This window comes from Marmota monax, unplaced genomic scaffold (genome assembly GCF_021218885.2).
Source record: "Marmota monax isolate L192 unplaced genomic scaffold, Marmota_monax_Labrador192_F-V1.1 WCK01_AAM20220418_F8-fsc00102, whole genome shotgun sequence".
Classification (NCBI taxonomy): Eukaryota; Metazoa; Chordata; class Mammalia; order Rodentia; family Sciuridae; genus Marmota; species Marmota monax.
This window is the reverse complement of record NW_026692494.1, coordinates 2046604-2062449: the sequence shown is the minus strand read 5'-3', so window position 1 is coordinate 2062449 and position 15846 is coordinate 2046604. Positions and strand designations below refer to the sequence as shown.

The 15846-nt window shown below is 61.0% G+C and overlaps 1 protein-coding gene across 5 annotated transcripts; it reads left to right on the top strand.

The window, feature by feature from the left end:
- The first annotated feature begins 503 nt into the window (after positions 1-503).
- On the top strand, positions 504-15252 carry Camsap3 (calmodulin regulated spectrin associated protein family member 3). Of its 5 annotated transcripts, none has more exons than XM_046443866.2 (19): positions 504-692; positions 5923-6176; positions 6716-6838; positions 6918-7013; positions 7188-7220; positions 8133-8180; positions 8438-8576; positions 9151-9290; positions 9365-9458; positions 9529-9583; positions 9781-9854; positions 10173-10242; positions 10389-11829; positions 12956-13095; positions 13191-13498; positions 13874-13973; positions 14252-14364; positions 14444-14562; positions 14647-15252. In XM_046443866.2, exons 1-19 carry the CDS (start codon positions 545-547, stop codon positions 14950-14952), a joined length of 3801 nt encoding a protein of 1266 aa, XP_046299822.1. In that variant the 5' UTR covers positions 504-544; the 3' UTR covers positions 14953-15252. The 5 variants fall into 5 exon arrangements, with proteins under 5 accessions (XP_046299822.1, XP_046299819.1, XP_046299820.1 ...); XM_046443863.2 differs by having other exon boundaries at positions 505-692; positions 10338-11829; XM_046443864.2 differs by lacking the exon at positions 7188-7220 and having other exon boundaries at positions 505-692; positions 10338-11829.
- Positions 15253-15846: the final 594 nt, after the last annotated feature.

Here is a 15846-nt window from a genome sequence, read left to right as displayed (position 1 = left end):
TGCACAGACATAGGAGGACACAGGTTCTTGTGCCTTAGAAGCAGGTGCACCCACGCACACGCTGCCTACTGGCCAGGCTTTACAAGCCCGCGCAGGTGTTCACAGATCTGAGTGTAGACATTCAGGCCTGCACACGCATCCAGAGGGTCCCTAATCCTCTTCAGTGCCCCAGACGCGCACGCGCGCGCGCACACACACACACACACACACACACTCCTCCGCAGCGCCCCTCCCCCTCCATCACTGCAGTCCCGCCCGCCGGGCCCCGGACAGCGGCAGCTGGGGGCCAGGCAAAGCCTGGCGAGGCGAGGCGAGGCGAGGCGAGGCCAGACCAGAGGACCCGCCCCGGTCCGGGTCCGGTCCGGGGGGCGGAGCGCACCTGGGCTCCGCCCCGGGGCGGGGCCGACGCAGCGTCGCCCGCGCCAGCGGCCGCACCTGGTTCAGCAACGGCGGCGGCGGCGGGCCCGGCCAGGGCACGAGCGCGGCGCGGCGCAGCCCAGCCCAGCCTGAGCGCGGACCCGGCGCCCGCAGCCCCGGCGCCGCCATGGTGGAGGCGGCGCCCGCGGGGCCCGGGCCGCTGCGGAGGACCTTCCTGGTGCCCGAGATCAAGTCGCTGGACCAGTACGACTTCTCGCGGGCCAAGGCTGCTGCGAGCTTGGCGTGGGTGCTGCGGGCCGCATTCGGGGGCGCAGGTATCCGGCCGGGGGACGGCGGGCCGGACGCGGCAGGTGCGGGGGGCGGGGCGCCCGGCCCGGGAGGCCAGGGCCGTGGGAACAATAGCGCTGGTCGCGAGGGGTCCCCGGGCCCCGGCCCGCTGCTCCGGGCCTCAGAGCTTCCTGTTCGGCCCGGGCGGTGGACTTTGCCCACTGGGCTGCGGGAGCGCGATGGGGGTGGGGCGCCGGCACAGCGCCCCTTGGGGACCCTGGCGTCCCGAGTCCCAGGTGAGCGGGGCGGGATCTGCGGGTCGGGTGGGGTCGACGGGTGCCGGCCTTTGGGACCCGCCTCCCACACCCCCCAGCCTTGCTTTGCACGCCCTCCTCTCTTTACACACATCACGCGCCCTCGATGACCCCCTCCCCACTGTCCTCGGCCTCCCGCGGGGCCGTAAGCGCTGGGGTCCACAGCTCTGCACGCTCCCCGGGCAGGACACACGCCCCGCGTCGGCCCTGCCTGCGCTGTGGGCGGCGGGGCGAGCTCTGGGAGCCCCCTGCCTCCACCGCCCGGCCTGCGGCTGGCAGCTGTGACTTATTGCCCCATTTACCAGGGAGGCAGGCGAGCCCTGTAAAGCGAAAAGGTTTGTCCATGGTTGCCCCGGGTGGGGGCCTCCGCCTCAGGGCCTTCTCCCTTTAGGGCATTCCCCAGGCCTGCATATCTAAATAACCCAGGCCACCCCTGCGGGGAAAATGCGGGTGGGTCCTCTGGATGAGAAGCCCTGGGCTCACTGTCTTGACTTTGGGCAGCTCCACCGCCCTAGACCAGAGCTGGGAGCAGGGGCCTGGCCTTGGGGACTACAGGGGTTAATTAAGGTCTGGGCCTTCCGGGGAGCGGTGGGGGGACGCCCTGCCTTCCCACTGGTCCTGCCTACTGGTCTTGGCACTGGCTGGGCACAGCCCATCCCCCTTCTCAGTGGCCTTCCCAGACCAACCTGTTCTGGGTGTGGGTCTCAGTGACAGCTATCCCTCTCCTGCTTCCGCTTCAGCCTGTGCCTTCCACTTTCCCCTAGTATCCTTCCTTGCATGACCCACTCTGAAGCCTGCCTACCCCCAGGGGTTTACTAGAGGAAGAAAGGACTGAGGATTGGGACCCGGGACTGCCTAGCCCCTCACATCCAAGGTTATGAGGCTATAGAAAGCTTAACTTTGCAAGTCAGAATCGAGTTTGAGTGGCAGCTTCTCTAGGATGTAGAGGAATTATCTCAGTTCTGAGCTTCTGTGTCCCTCTCTGTAAAGGAAGGCTTTCACTGATTTATTTATCTATGCCTGAAAGTGTTTGTGGGGTACACACATGTGGCAGGACAGCCCACAGGGGATTGAGACCCCGTACCTTTTGGGCAAGGTTGCTGGGAGGCATCAAAGAGGTACTGACTGTCGAATCACATTGTGTTTGGCAACTGGTACACGCTAAATGGATTCTGTTGGTTCTGGTGTGATTGGAAAGGTGATTTTTATTAGTACTATGAATATCATTCATTGTTCTTGGCCAGGAGACAGGACAGGGGTTACTATCCCATTTCACAGAATGGAAAGCAGATCCTCCTGTGGGGGTTGTTAAGGTCCTGATGCTCTGACTCACCCTGTTCTGACCCAGCTCCCTCTGCTGTGTAACACCCTCGGGTGGCTGCCACTACGCTGAGGGTCAAGTTCAGTCTCTTTCCTATCCACCTGCCTGAAATGGAGGGGAGCAGAGGGCTCTGGATTCATGAACTCTGTGACTCCACCAGGGCTTGTCAGGTGCCTGCCGTGCTGGGTGCTCAGGATGTGGAGTACAGAGGATGGATACAGGAGAGGGGGGATGGGATGAAACCAGATCGTGGCTGCTTAGAGTGATAAGCTCCACGGTGTGGAGCAGGCAGTGATGCTTGGGGGGAGGAAATCCCTCAAATCTTCCTGGGAGGGAGGGAGAAGGGAAGGCTCCCCAGGGGAGGAGGAGCTTGACTCTTGAAGGATGTGTAGGAGTTTGCCAGGGGAAGGAGTCTCTGTAAAGGCACGGGGTGTGGATGGGCAAGGAGTTCTCAGAGAAGAACACACAGGTCCCAGCAGTGGTGGGGGGAGGCTGGAGATGAGGAAGACTCTGAGACTTCAGGAGGAGGGGATCTGAGGACAGTGGGGAGCCATAGCAGGTGTTTGGGAACTGACAAGATCAGACGTGCAGTTGCCCAATGGGGCTTGTGGCTGGGGAAGGAATGGTTCTGGTGGCCCTGAGGTACAGAACTGAGAGGCTTCTGCAGGAATGCAGGCAGATGGCCTCAGCAGAGCACACACTTGGAGATAAGAAAGTTTCTATGTTAAATAAGTCTGGGAAATCAGAACATCAGTAAGATATGCGAGGGAAGCAGTTTATGTGGGTTCTGCAGTTTACTAGCTGTGCCATCTTGGACAAGTTAATTCAGCTCTCTGGATCTTGGTTTTCTTATCTGAACAGTGGTGTAAGGAAAGTGTCAGGATGAAATGAAGGGCACAATATAAACAAACACTGTGCCCCAGAGCTTTGCTGTCCAGTAGGTTAGCCACTAGCCCCAAGTGCTTGTGAGAGCACCTGCAGTGTGGCTGATTGAATCCAGGTGTGTTGTCAGGTAAACTAGACACTGGATCCAACTTGGTACCAAAAAAAAAAAAAAAAGTGAAATATCTCATTAATGGTCTTATATTGATTACATGTTGAACTAATAATGTTTTGAATACATATTGGGTTGAATAAACTACGCTATTAATGTTCCTTGTTTCTAATTTTTCAACATAGCTACTAGAAAACTTCCTAAAACTACTTATGTGGCTCCCATTGTATTTCCATGGGACAGCTCTGCTGTACAGTAGATGCTCAATAAACATTTTGTAGCATAGGGCACTGTTTCTCAGCTTGTGACGTTTTGGTCTTTAGAAGACACTTGGCAGTGTCTGGAGACATTTTTGGTTGTCACTACCTGGGAGGAAGGTGCTGCTGGCATCTACTTAGAGACCAGGGATTTTGTTAAAATCCTAAAATGCACATGACAGCCATTCCCACAACACAAATAGGGTCAAGGAGGACACTGGTACAGGGGGAGTGCTTGCTTGAGAAACTTTGGCAATCAGTAGCTTAGCTCACTTGTTTTTTTTTTTTTTGTTGTTGTTTTTTTAATCATCTTGAAGGTTGAAGGCCCTGAGAAAAGTCTTAGGGGAAAGAAACTTGTTACATTTTGCTGATGGGAGCAGGAAGTGCACTGGGCTGATCTCAGGGTCTGGGGAGATAGGAGGGTTTGGATTTGGGAGATGTCAGAGGGTTGAACTAGAGGACTGATTGGATGTGAGTGGGGATAAGAAGGAGCCCACGCAGTGGTGCATGCCTATAATCCCAGTGACTCAGGAGACAGAAGGATTGCAAGTTTGAGGCCAGCCTCAGCAATTTAGTGACTCTGTCTCAAAAAATAAAATGGACTGGGGATGTAGCTAAGAGGCAGAGCTTCAACCCCTGGGGGTGGGGTGGGGTGGGGTGGGGGAGGTGGGTGCACTGGTGCCTGTCTCTAATCCCAGATACCTGGGAGGCAGAGGTAGGAGGACTGCAACTTCAAATCCAGCCTCAGCAATTTAGCAAGATCCTGTCTCAAAATTTAAAAAGGGCTGGAGATACAGCTCAGTAGTAGAGTGCTTGCCTAGCATGCACGAGGCCCTGGGTTCCATTCCTAGCACTGCAAGGAGGAGGAGAAAGAAAAGAAAAGAAAAAAACAAAAGGAATGGTGATTTGTCACTGTGATGGGGACAGGGAGGAGCAGGAGGTTTGGAGCAAGATGTTGAGGATTATGAAAGATCCTTGGTGGTGGTGGGGGAGTGGGACCCAGAGCCTGGGCAGCAGCAGGTAACAGTCCTCAGATATATGGAAGCAGTCAAGGGGTGAGGTGAGGCCTGTCCATGTATACGGAGACCCCAGGGGGAAGGAGGTCGTGCTGGGCAGAGAGCCCAGGCGCCTACAGGCCCCAGATGTGTGGCGGGGAGGCTGGGAACCTGAGGGCAGAAGCCAGGTCCAGGGGGTTGAATGGGCAGGGAAGGGGCAGGGGGCAGAGGGAGGAGGAAGTGAGCCGGGAAAGCCCTCTTCTGTCCAGGAGGCTGGAGAAGGTGGCTCTACACAGGGGTGGGGCTTAAGTGGGAAGGTCAAGTGCAGGTTCAAGGGGTGGGAAAGGAGGTGGCAGGAAGGGAGTTCTGTCAAGGGTGCCTGGGTCCTTGCACTGGAGCCTGGCTTTGAAGAGGGCAACCTGGGAAAGGTCTGGTCTGATGCAAGCCCCCGTCCCCTTCTCTCAGACCCATGTAGAACCCCAGGCTCCAAAAGAGATGTGCTGACTGCAACAGCAGCACGGGCAGCGTCCCCCATGTTGACCGCGTCATCTCCTCCCCGACTCCCCACATCTGCCAGGCTTTCTCCTCTCCACCCTTGGGCCTATGCCCACTTCTGCCCCCTACCTAGGATTCTGGTGGCCCCCTCTGACATGACCTCGCTGCTCCTCTAGGCTCCATTCCTTCATGTTCTCTGCTCCAGGGTGTCCCTCAGGCCCTCTGCTTTTACTCTCTCACCTGCTGTCCCTCCTGTCCCGTCCCCCCCCCCCCAGCCACTGATCTCAATGTCCCTATCTCTTCCCTCAGGCCCCATGGAGCCCTAGATGCCTCCTCCTCTTCCCCTCCGCCTCTTTAGTTACCAAGTTCAGTTCCCTCAAAGCTCTGGCCTCTGTCACCTCCCACTTTCCATGCCCTGCCCCCACCTCACACCTCACCCTGCCCAGCCACCAAGCTGGGTGTGGGTTTGCTTCTCAGCCTGGCATTGGAGAGCTGTGTGGCCCTGGGCGGGTTACTTTCCTTCTCTGTGCGTGCTCTGTAAGGCGCCCTGGCTGCTTCCTAGGGTGGAGAAGGGCTTTTGTGAAGCCAGCACCCGGTGCGCACGGGTCGGTTTCTGCGATTGGGCTGCCAGTGTCTTGTCTTTCCCTGTGGCCTCCCCTCGCTGTCCCACAGCCCACCGTCGCAGTGAGGCACTGTCCTTTCTCCCAGCCTCTGGCCTGTGCCAGCGCAGCCCTCTCTGCCGCAGGACCTTCTTTCCTTCCTGCGGCAAACGGCTCGCATTCCCTCCTTTCCCCTCCGGGTGCCCTAGGTTCCTAGATCGCCCCCTTAGTTGGGGCCCTGTCACTGTGAGTGGTGTCTGTGGCCCTGACTCCCGGCATGCCCCTCCCACGTGCCCCTGCAGAGCACGTGCCCCCGGAGCTGTGGGAGCCCTTCTACACTGACCAGTACGCGCAGGAGCACGTGAAGCCCCCGGTGACGCGGCTGCTCCTCTCGGCCGAGCTCTACTGCCGGGCCTGGCGCCAGGCGCTGCCGCAGCTCGAGACACCTCCTAGCCCCTCTGCACTGCTGGCCCTGCTGGCACGGAGGGGCACAGTGCCAGCACTGCCCGAGCGCCCTGTGCGCGAGGCTGACCTGAGACACCAGCCCATTCTCATGGTAGGCTCCGCCCCTGCCCAGTGCGTCCTTCCCGCCAGGCCGGGTTCCTTCCCTGAACCCCAGTCCTGAGGCCCACCTTCCTCCAAGGCCTTTCCACCAGGCCTGGCCCTCTCCTCGGGCCCCACCCACCAAACCTAGCTGTTCCCTTAAAGCTCCACCCACTGGGTAGCTCCTCCCACAAAGCCCCACCCATCAGGGTAGCTCCTCCTCATGAAGCTCCACCCATCAGACTGGCTTTTCCTGCCAAGCCTTGCCCCTCCCCTCACCCCTCCTACCAGGCCTGGCTCCTCCCCCCGACACACTTCTGCCCCTCAAAGCTTCCCTGCATGGCCCGCTCTCTGCCGAGGCCTCGTGTCGGATGTCAAGGCCCGGCCCATTTTGAGTGGTTCTTCCAGGACCACAGCCTGCAAGGACCCGCACCAACCCCGCCCCCAGCCCGGGGATCCCCTCCTACTTCACCACCCTTCCGCCTCTAGCTTCTAGCCAAGGGAGCCCCCACCCTACCTTCTGGTCTCATTCTTTAGCCCTTGCCCCCACAGGGAGCCCATCTAGCTGTTATTGATGCCCTCATGGTTGCCTTCTCCTTCGAGTGGACCAAGACGCTGCCTGGTCCTTTGGCTCTGACCAGCTTGGAGCACAAGCTCCTTTTCTGGGTGGACACGGTAGGTGGGGTTGGCCCAGGATGGGTGGGGACCAGGATCATCCTGCGAGCAGAGCTCTGAACTTCTCCTTGGCCCCCAGACTGTCAGGAGGCTGCAGGAAAAGACAGAGCAAGAAGCGGCCCAGCGTGCATCTCCTGCTGCCCCTGCAGATGGGGCAGCCCCCGTGCAGCCCTCGGTGAGGCCAGGGCAGTGCATGCCTGAAGAATGATGGATGGTTGGCTGCCAGAGGGCTGGGTGGTCAGGACCAGGTTGGGGGTGGCTGGAGGTGACTCTCTCTTTCCCTCTCTTTCTCTCTCTCTCTGCCCTCTCCCCTGCACCGGCCCCTGCTGTACCCCTCTCTGCCCCTCAGTGCCCCACGCGCTGGTATTGGAAGCTGGTTCCTGTAAGTGGGGCTGTCTGTCCGCCCCGTCTGCCTGCCCTGCTGTTGCTGTCTGTGTGTTCAGTTCTGCCTGCTTGTCTGCATCCTCTTCTCTTCCACTAGCTGTGAGCAAAGGGGGTGGGGCTGGGGAGGACCCCCCAGTGAACCAAGGGAAGGGTGCAGTCTTGATTATTACCCGAGAGGGCCAGCCTACCTGGGGAACTGGAAGTCGATGAACTGTCCCCAGGGCAAACCCTCTGCCACTAACTAAGAGGGCAGGACCCCTGTTGTTAGTTGAAGTGAGGGGAACCCCAATCCATCAGCTGCATGGATCCTGACCCCAGTGGGCAGGACACATGGGGGATCTCCCCGCCTACAGGAAGAGCCTTAAACCTTCCTAACCAAGGCACTAAGGAAGGTTTAATTTCCCTAAGGAAAAAATCCCGGCTTTGAGAGGAGGCCCATTTCTTGAAGCTTGACATTTGAATCTCTCTTCCCTAATTAGCTGTGTGACCTCGCACAAGCATTTAAACCTCTCTGTTTCATGGAATTTGTCTTTGCAACAGATAGACGGGGGGAAAGTGGGGGGGAGTTTTGGACTGGATGACTCCCCACCTTTGCTCACACCTTACCCCCACCCTGGGGTCTGGGTTGGGGGGTTCCTTTCCTGCCTACTTGCTTCCTCTGCATCCTCTCCTCAAGCTGGGGCCTGGTTTCATATGGGAGGAGGGTTCCCTGCATGGGAGGCTGCTCTGTGGGGTCCCTCATGGCTGGGAGGAGCTGGGGTCCCCAAAGCCGGCCAGAACACAAGTCAGGGAGCTGGACGGCCAGCGCTCAGGACAGGGGTCAGGACTACTCCCCTCCTCGGAGGTGGGCTTGGGGGCCCGCAGGTCAGCATCCCTCCCGCCCTGCTGACGGCTGCTCCTCTCCCCCCAGCACGCAATTGCCTTCTGTTTGAAGGAGTCGGGGAACAAACCCCCCATGGTAATGTATCCCCCACTCCTGGGTCCCAGGAGTCCCTGTCCCCAGCCCCTGCTGCTGGCCTGGCTGCTCGCAGACACCTCCTCTGCCTCTCGCTGCTGCCCCTCCCCTGCTCCAGGCTGGCCCCCACCATCTGGCTCTGGGACCCCCGGCTTCCCGCCCCCTCGTGGCGGAAACCCCAGGCCTCCCCACCCAGCCTGCATGACCGCTGACCTGGGGGGCCAGCCTGACCTCTGATCTGACCTGGGTCCTCTCCACAGATCCGATACCGCAAGGACCGTGCTGTGGCCCGTCGTGCTCCCTGCTTCCCAACTGTGACGAGCCTCCAGGACCTGGCCAGCGGGGCGGCCCTGGCCGCCACAATCCACTGCTATTGCCCCCAGCTGTTACGACTTGAGGGTGAGTGAATGGTCCAGCCGCACCTGGAAGCCTGGTGTCCTCAGCCCCCGCCCCCAGGCTTCTGTCCCCAGGTCTGAGAGACCAGGATGATGCAGTGGTTATGCGGGCAGCTTCTGAAATCAGCAGACCTGGGTTTGCATCTCTAATCCCTAATTAGCTATGTGACCTTGAACAAGTTTCTAAACCTCTCTGTGCTTCAAAGAATTCTGCCTGTGGCAGGACTGTGTGCCAGGGATCCTGTGAGAATAGATAGAGGCACACTTCTCACTGACCCCACAGATGCCCATGGACACAGGGAGAGACAATAAATTCATCTAGAAGTACCTTTGGGATTAGGTGCCCCAGGGAGTGAGGGGTGGTCAGACAAAGGTTTCCGAGTTGAGCTCTTGGGGGTGTAGTGTTGCAGGCAGAGTCAAAGGCTGGAGGAATGGTCCGTCTTGGTATGCCCCTTGCAGAGGGCACCTGGCACGAGACCCAGCCCATCGTAGGTCCTCAGGTATGGGCTGCTGGGTTTCCCCGGGGCCCCCTTCCTCCTCCTGTTAGAGCCGGGGACCCAGGCCTCCTGTCCCTGCAGAGGTGTGCCTCAAGGACCCCATGTCTGTGGCGGACAGCCTGTACAATCTCCAGCTGGTGCAGGATTTCTGTGCCTCCCGCCTTCCTCGTGGCTGCCCGCTGTCCCTTGAGGACTTGCTTTATGTCCCACCGCCCCTCAAGGTAAGGCTGCCTTGGGGGCCTGGGCGGGCGTCCAGGGAGGTGTGGTCTGTTCGCTGACCCATTCCCGCCTGCAGGTCAACCTGGTGGTCCTGCTGGCCGAGATGTTCATGTGCTTCGAGGTGCTGAAGCCTGACTTTGTGCAGGCCAAGGACTTGCCGGACGGGCATGGTGAGCTTTGGCCGCTCTCTGGGTGGGGCTGGGGGCCAAGCCATGCCTGACCCTCTTTTCTGTGTCACAGCTGCCTCCCCCCGGGGCACTGAGGCCTCCCCACCTCAGAACAATAGTGGCAGCAGGTATGGTCCTGTGGGGTGCATCCGTGGGCTTCTCCCCCTCCCCCCAGGGGCTCGGGAGGGGGCGGGAATACCAGGGAGGCGAGAGGGTGGGGGGAGCAGGGGCGGGGCGGCAGTTCGGGTGCAAGGTAGGGAGGGGACGTGGCAGTGGGGGAGTGAGGTGGCAGCGGGGTCCAAGGTTGATGCGTGTCTCCTGGCAGTTCTCCTGTCTTCAACTTCCGTCACCCGCTCCTGTCACCTGGCGGCCCCCAGTCCCCACTCCGAGGATCCACAGGTGAGGAATGGGGGCAGCTTCTACCATGAGGGACTCACCCCCCAGAGACTGCCCCAGTTGACCTATGTCTTCTCAATGACCCCTCCAGTGGCCCTGCACTGGGTCTCACTGTCACCCTAAGGTGACCCCCAGGACTTCCCCTGTGGCTCCTCAGCATCCCTTAATGATACCAAAGGGCCCCCGGTACCCATTTCTGGAAACTTCTCATCTGACTAGACACATAATGACCCATCAGTGACTCATCTGGTGACCTTGCAGAGGATGCTGACCTCACCCAGGGCCCCAGTGACCCCATAGTGATCATTTGCCCCTCCCCAGGCTCCCTGAAGTCCTCTCCGTCCATGTCCCACATGGAGGCCCTTGGCAAGGCCTGGAACCGTCAGCTCAGGTGAGCACATCTCAAGGGCCTGGCGCCAGTGGAGGAGGCTGGGCGGGGCAGGGCGGAGGCTGGTCTGGGGGCTGACCCCTCCCTCTGGCCGCCAGCCGTCCCCTCTCCCAGGCTGTGTCGTTCAGCACCCCCTTTGGCCTGGACAGCGACGTGGATGTCGTCATGGGAGACCCTGTCTTACTCCGCTCCGTCAGCTCGGATAGTCTCGGTCCCCCGCGTCCCGTGCCGGCCCGGACGCCCTCCCAGCCGCCCCCGGAGCCTGGCGACCTGCCCACTATCGAGGAGGCCTTGCAGATCATCCACAGTGCCGAGCCCCGGCTGCTCCCGGACGGGGCCGCCGACGGCAGCTTCTACCTCCACTCCCCGGAGGGGCTCTCCAAACCGCCGCTGGCCCCCTCCTACCTGCCCGAGGGGGCCTCGAAACCACTGTCTGATGGGCCTGCCAAAGCGCCCGTCTATGTGTCCCACCCAGAGGCCCCCTCAAAACCATCTCCCTGCCCATCAGGGGAGGTGTCGAAACTACCAGCCCCATCCGAGGGGTCTCCGAAGGCAGTGGCTTCATCCCCAGCAGCCACCAACTCTGAGGTGAAGATGACCAGTTTTGCTGAACGCAAGAAGCAGCTGGTGAAGGCTGAGGCTGAGGCCGGAGCAGGGTCCCCCACGTCCACTCCAGCAGCACCTGAGGCCCTAAGCTCAGAGATGAGTGAGCTGGGAGCCCGGCTGGAAGAGAAGCGCCGAGCCATAGAGGCCCAAAAGCGGCGCATTGAGGCCATCTTTGCCAAGCACCGCCAGCGGCTGGGCAAGAGCGCCTTTCTACAGGTGCAGCCGCGGGAGGCCGCAGGGGAGGCCGAGGCCGAAGCTGAGGCTGAGGCCGAGGCTGAGGCCGAGCCAGGCTTGGCCCCTGGTGGCGAGCGGCCAGCAGGTGAGGGCCAGGGTGAGCCATCCTCACGGCCTAAGTCAGTGACCTTCTCCCCAGAGCTGGGCCCAGTGCCCCCAGAGGGCCTGGGGGACTACAACCGAGCAGTCAGCAAGCTGAGTGCTGCGTTGAGCTCGCTGCAGCGGGACATGCAGAGGCTCACGGACCAGCAGCAGCGGCTTCTGGCCCCCCAGGAGGCCCCTGGACCTGCCCCACCACCTGCTGCATGGGTCATTCCTGGCCCCACAGCGGGGCCCAAAGCTGCCTCCCCCAGCCCTGCCCGGCGTGCTTCCGCTACTCGTCGCAGTCCGGGGCCTGGCCCCAGCCCGGCACCTCGCAGCCCCAAACACGCCCGGCCAGCGGAGCTGCGCCTGGCACCCCTGACCAGGGTGCTCACCCCACCCCACGACGTGGACAGCCTCCCTCATCTGCGCAAGTTCTCACCAAGCCAGGTGCCTGTACAGACGCGTTCCTCCATCCTCCTGGCGGAGGGGACACCTCCCGAGGAGCCCTCGGCCAGGCCTGGCCTCATCGAGATCCCCCTGGCTAGCCTCGGAGAGCCTGCTGCCGAGGAGGAGGGAGATGGGAGCCCCCCTGGGGCCGAGGATTCCTTAGAGGAGGAAGCATCTTCCGAGGGAGAGCCTCGGGCTGGCCTCGGCTTCTTCTATAAGGTGAGTCACAGAGGGGACAGGGGAACAGAATGGCTGGGCCAGGAAGTGAGGACATCTGGGGTAGGTGGGGCCTTGAAGAGGTAGGTGGATAGTTGGACAGACAGGCATTACTAATGGATGGGTGGGAAGATGGGTAAATAGATGGGTTGGACAGATGCGTGGAGAGGTGGGTGGGTGGGCGGGTAGGTAGATGGTTGGGTAGATGGATGGATAGGTTGTGTGGGTGGATAGAAGGGTGGATAGCCAGGTATGAGTGGTCAGATCGGGGTGGGTGGCCAGATGGACACATAAATGGGGTGGGTGGAGAGACAGAGACTGGATGGTAGACAGATGGACAGGTAGTTGGTGGGTAGGTGAAGGATGGGTGGGTGATGGGCAGATGGGCAGGAGTGGGTAGGTGGACAGACAGGGCTAGGTCTTCCATGGCACCTCTTCCCAGTGACCAGTTCCTCTCTGTGATCCTGTCCTATGCTCTTCCTCTTCATGGCCCCTGCTTCCTGGACCATCGTGGTAGCCAATGCGGTCACCTCCTGACCCATCTCTGCTACCTCCTTCCAATCCCACTCACTTTCCACTGAGCATTCAGCAATTTTGGCTCTTAGGATAAAAGTCCTCCCCACGACTTTGGGCTCTGCTCACCTCTGACCGTGTCCTATACCATTCCCCCAAGCTGTGCATCCCAGCCACATCATCCTCACACCTCTGCTGGGCTTGTTCTGGCCTCAGGGCCTTTGCACTTGCTTTCTCTGAAAGGCTCTTCTCACCCATCACCCCTGCCCAGTTAAGCCCTTGTCATTCCCAGGGGTGCTTCTCCCAGGAAGCCTCCTCAGTGCTCCCAGGGTAGGATAGGCCTCTCCCTGCAGTGTAGACTTGCAGGGCCCCATACCCTCCTCCTCGAGGTATTCACCTGCCCGGTGCTCCTTGGGTCAAGCACTCGGCGCGAGCAGTGCCACAGTCCTCCCCATCCCTCTCATACCTAGCATAGGGCAGTGTAAAGTAGGCACAGTTAAATCCTTTTAGTGCGTTTATAAAAGATGGATGAGTGGCTGGCCAGCTGGGTCAGTGGGAGACGAGATTCCAGCCACGGCAGGGGAGGGCTGGCCAGCTGGACTGTGTCTTCCCCTAGGACGAAGACAAGCCCGAGGATGAGATGGCTCAAAAGCGGGCCAGCCTCCTAGAGCGGCAGCAGCGGCGAGCCGAGGAGGCCCGGAGACGCAAACAGTGGCAGGAGGCTGAGAAGGAGCAGCGGAGGGAGGAGTCTGTGAGGTGAGGCTGGGCCCAGCTGGGGGACCCCTGCCTTTGGTTTTCCTGTCCCCAGTGACCCCATGCCGTTTTGACTGCTGTCTTCCCCTCATCTGCAGACTGGCCCAGGAGGCCCCTGGCCCCGCCCCTGCAGCACCCACAGCTCCTGTGGCCCCAGTGGCCACCCAGATCCCCGCTGCCCGGGCCCCAGCTGAGGAGGAGGTGGGCCCCCGGCGAGGGGACTTCACGAGACTTGAGTATGAACGCCGGGCCCAGCTAAAGCTGATGGATGACCTTGATAAGGTGCTGCGGCCCCGGGCCACGGGGACCGGGGGGCCGGGTCGGGGCGGGCGGAGGGCCCCCCGGCCACGCTCTGGTTGCTGTGATGACTCGGCCCTGGCACGAAGCCCAGCCCGCGGCCTGCTGGGTGAGGACACTGTGGGGGTGGGGCCTGCCCAGGGCCCTTTCTGGGGCTCTCTGGGGGAGGCCCCATGGATGTGTGGGGAGGGGGTCTGCAGGGGTGCTGGGCAGGGGCGGGCATGAGTGGTGGTAAGGTCCCCAAGGGGGTTTGACCCTACCTTTGGGGGGATACAGGGGGGCGAGGCCTTCCCTCCGTGGCTGGTGAGGCCCTCTTGGGGGTGTTGGACAAAGCCCCCTCACAGCGGGTGTGTGGGAGCCCTGAGCTGGGGGGCTGCAGAGGGCAGGGGTCTTGGCAGGGCTGGCCTGTCTGCACCCCCGCAGCTGCTGGGTCAGGTAGATGAGGGGGCTTCAGGTGGGGCTGACCTGTGGGGTCTCTCCCCAGGCTCGAGGCTCAGCAAGATCTACTCTCAGTCCACCCTGTCCCTGTCCACTGTGGCCAATGAGGCCCCCAATCACCTCGGTGTGAAGAGGCCCACGTCGCGGTGAGCTCTGGTGGGGTGACTGCCCAGAGCTTGTGGGTTTGTGCACCCCCCATGCCTGGAGTGGGGCGTGGCCTGGGTGTGGATGCCCCCTGGGACAGAGGCATGCTTGGGCAGTGAGGCTGGGGCTGCCTGCGTCTGGCTGAGGGCCCTGGAGCCTGCGGTGCCTAGGGATGAGCACGGATCGGGCTGTCTGGCCCGTGTCAGTGTCCGTGTCCTCTGCGGTGCGCTAGGCTCGCCTCTGCTACCACCTCACTCCTTCCGCCCCTTTGCTGCTGCAGGGCGCCGTCCCCATCTGGTCTCATGTCCCCCAGCCGCCTGCCCGGAAGCCGAGATCGCGACTGGGAGAATGGCAGCAATGCCTCCTCCCCGGCGTCGGTGCCCGAGTACACAGGTGAGCATGGCCCGAGGCAAGGTGTGAGCAGCAGGCTCCTCCAGGCCCCTGGTCGCCCCTGCTGACCTCCTCCCTCCAGGTCCAAGGCTGTACAAGGAGCCCAGCGCCAAGTCCAACAAGTTCATCATCCACAACGCCCTGTCGCACTGCTGCCTGGCGGGCAAGGTGAACGAGCCTCAGAAGAACCGCATTCTTGAGGTGAGCCTGCACCTGCCTAGCTGCCAGACAGGGGAGGGGTCAGTGGTCCCACCTGGCTGGCTCACGGCTCTCACCACCCACCAGGAAATTGAGAAGAGCAAGGCCAACCACTTCCTGATCCTCTTCCGTGACTCGAGCTGCCAGTTCCGGGCGCTCTACACGTTGTCTGGGGAGACGGAGGAGCTGTCTCGGCTGGCGGGCTATGGCCCCCGTACTGTCACCCCCGCCATGGTGGAAGGCATCTACAAGTACAACTCAGACCGCAAGCGTTTCACTCAGATTCCCGCCAAGACCATGTCTATGAGCGTGGACGCCTTCACCATCCAGGGCCATCTCTGGCAAAGCAAGAAGCCCACCACTCCCAAGAAGGGCGGCAGCACCCCCAAATAGCCCCACCCTGGGTGTGCACGGGCTGGGCCCCATGAGCTTTGGCCGCCGCCCCCTGGAGGACAGTTGGTCAGTATTCCTGGGTCCTGTCTCCGACCTTGTCTGGGTGGGGCTGGAGTCCTCACCCCCAACTTTTGAGTCCGGTCCTACTGTGGGGACTGAGCTGGGAGGTTCAGGGACTCAGGGCTCAGCTCAGTCCCCTTGTCTGTCCTCCCCACCTTCTTGAATAAAATAATGTAAAGAGAAGCTGAGCCTTGTCACCTCCCGGAGGTTGGCTGGGTCTCGGTCTCCTGCTCTCTTGAACTAATTCTAGTTTGTCTCTTCTGTCCCCTAGATGGCCCCAACACCCCTCCACCTAGGGTGTTCAGTGGCCTTTCAGCTGACATCTTGGTGCAGGAGGCTCATGACCAGCTCCTCTCCCGGGGCCTCCTCCGCTTCCCCATTTTCCTCCTGTGTGGCTGTTGTTATTGGCCTTTCCTGCATTTGGTCCAGGGCCAACTTCCAACTCCTCCTGTCCTCTCGCCTCCCCCTGGAGCCAGCCTGCCTGGTCTCTGTGCTGTTGCTGCCTGAGGGCCAGGGCCTCTGTGCTGCCCTCCTGAGCCCTGCGTCTGAGGATCCAGTTGCCTTCCTGGCATCGCACTAGCCGTCTCAGGTGCAGGCTCATGTGGCTACCCAAGTCGAGCAGGGCCTGGCTTCCCTGCCACTGCCCAGTCCTGGGCAGCTCACCGCCTAAAGTGCTCTCTGGCCCCATGACCACCCCGAGTCCAATCCAACAGCCTGGACCTCCTCACGTCCCCAGCTGCCTCCTGCCCACACAGCATCTTGTGTGACCTGCTAAAGCAGAAATCGGATTATGTCCCCTGATGCCTAAAACCCCTTAATAGCTTAGAGCCTGCT

Coding starts and splice junctions, on each gene's coding strand:
- Camsap3 (XM_046443863.2), top strand. CDS start 545: ATGGTGGAGGCGGCGCCCGCGGGGCCCGGGCCGCTGCGGAGGACCTTC. Junction 8,181..8,437: donor CGGGGAACAAACCCCCCATG/GTAATGTATCCC, acceptor TCCTCTCCACAG/ATCCGATACCGCAAGGACCG. Junction 9,459..9,528: donor GGACTTGCCGGACGGGCATG/GTGAGCTTTGGC, acceptor TCTGTGTCACAG/CTGCCTCCCCCCGGGGCACT.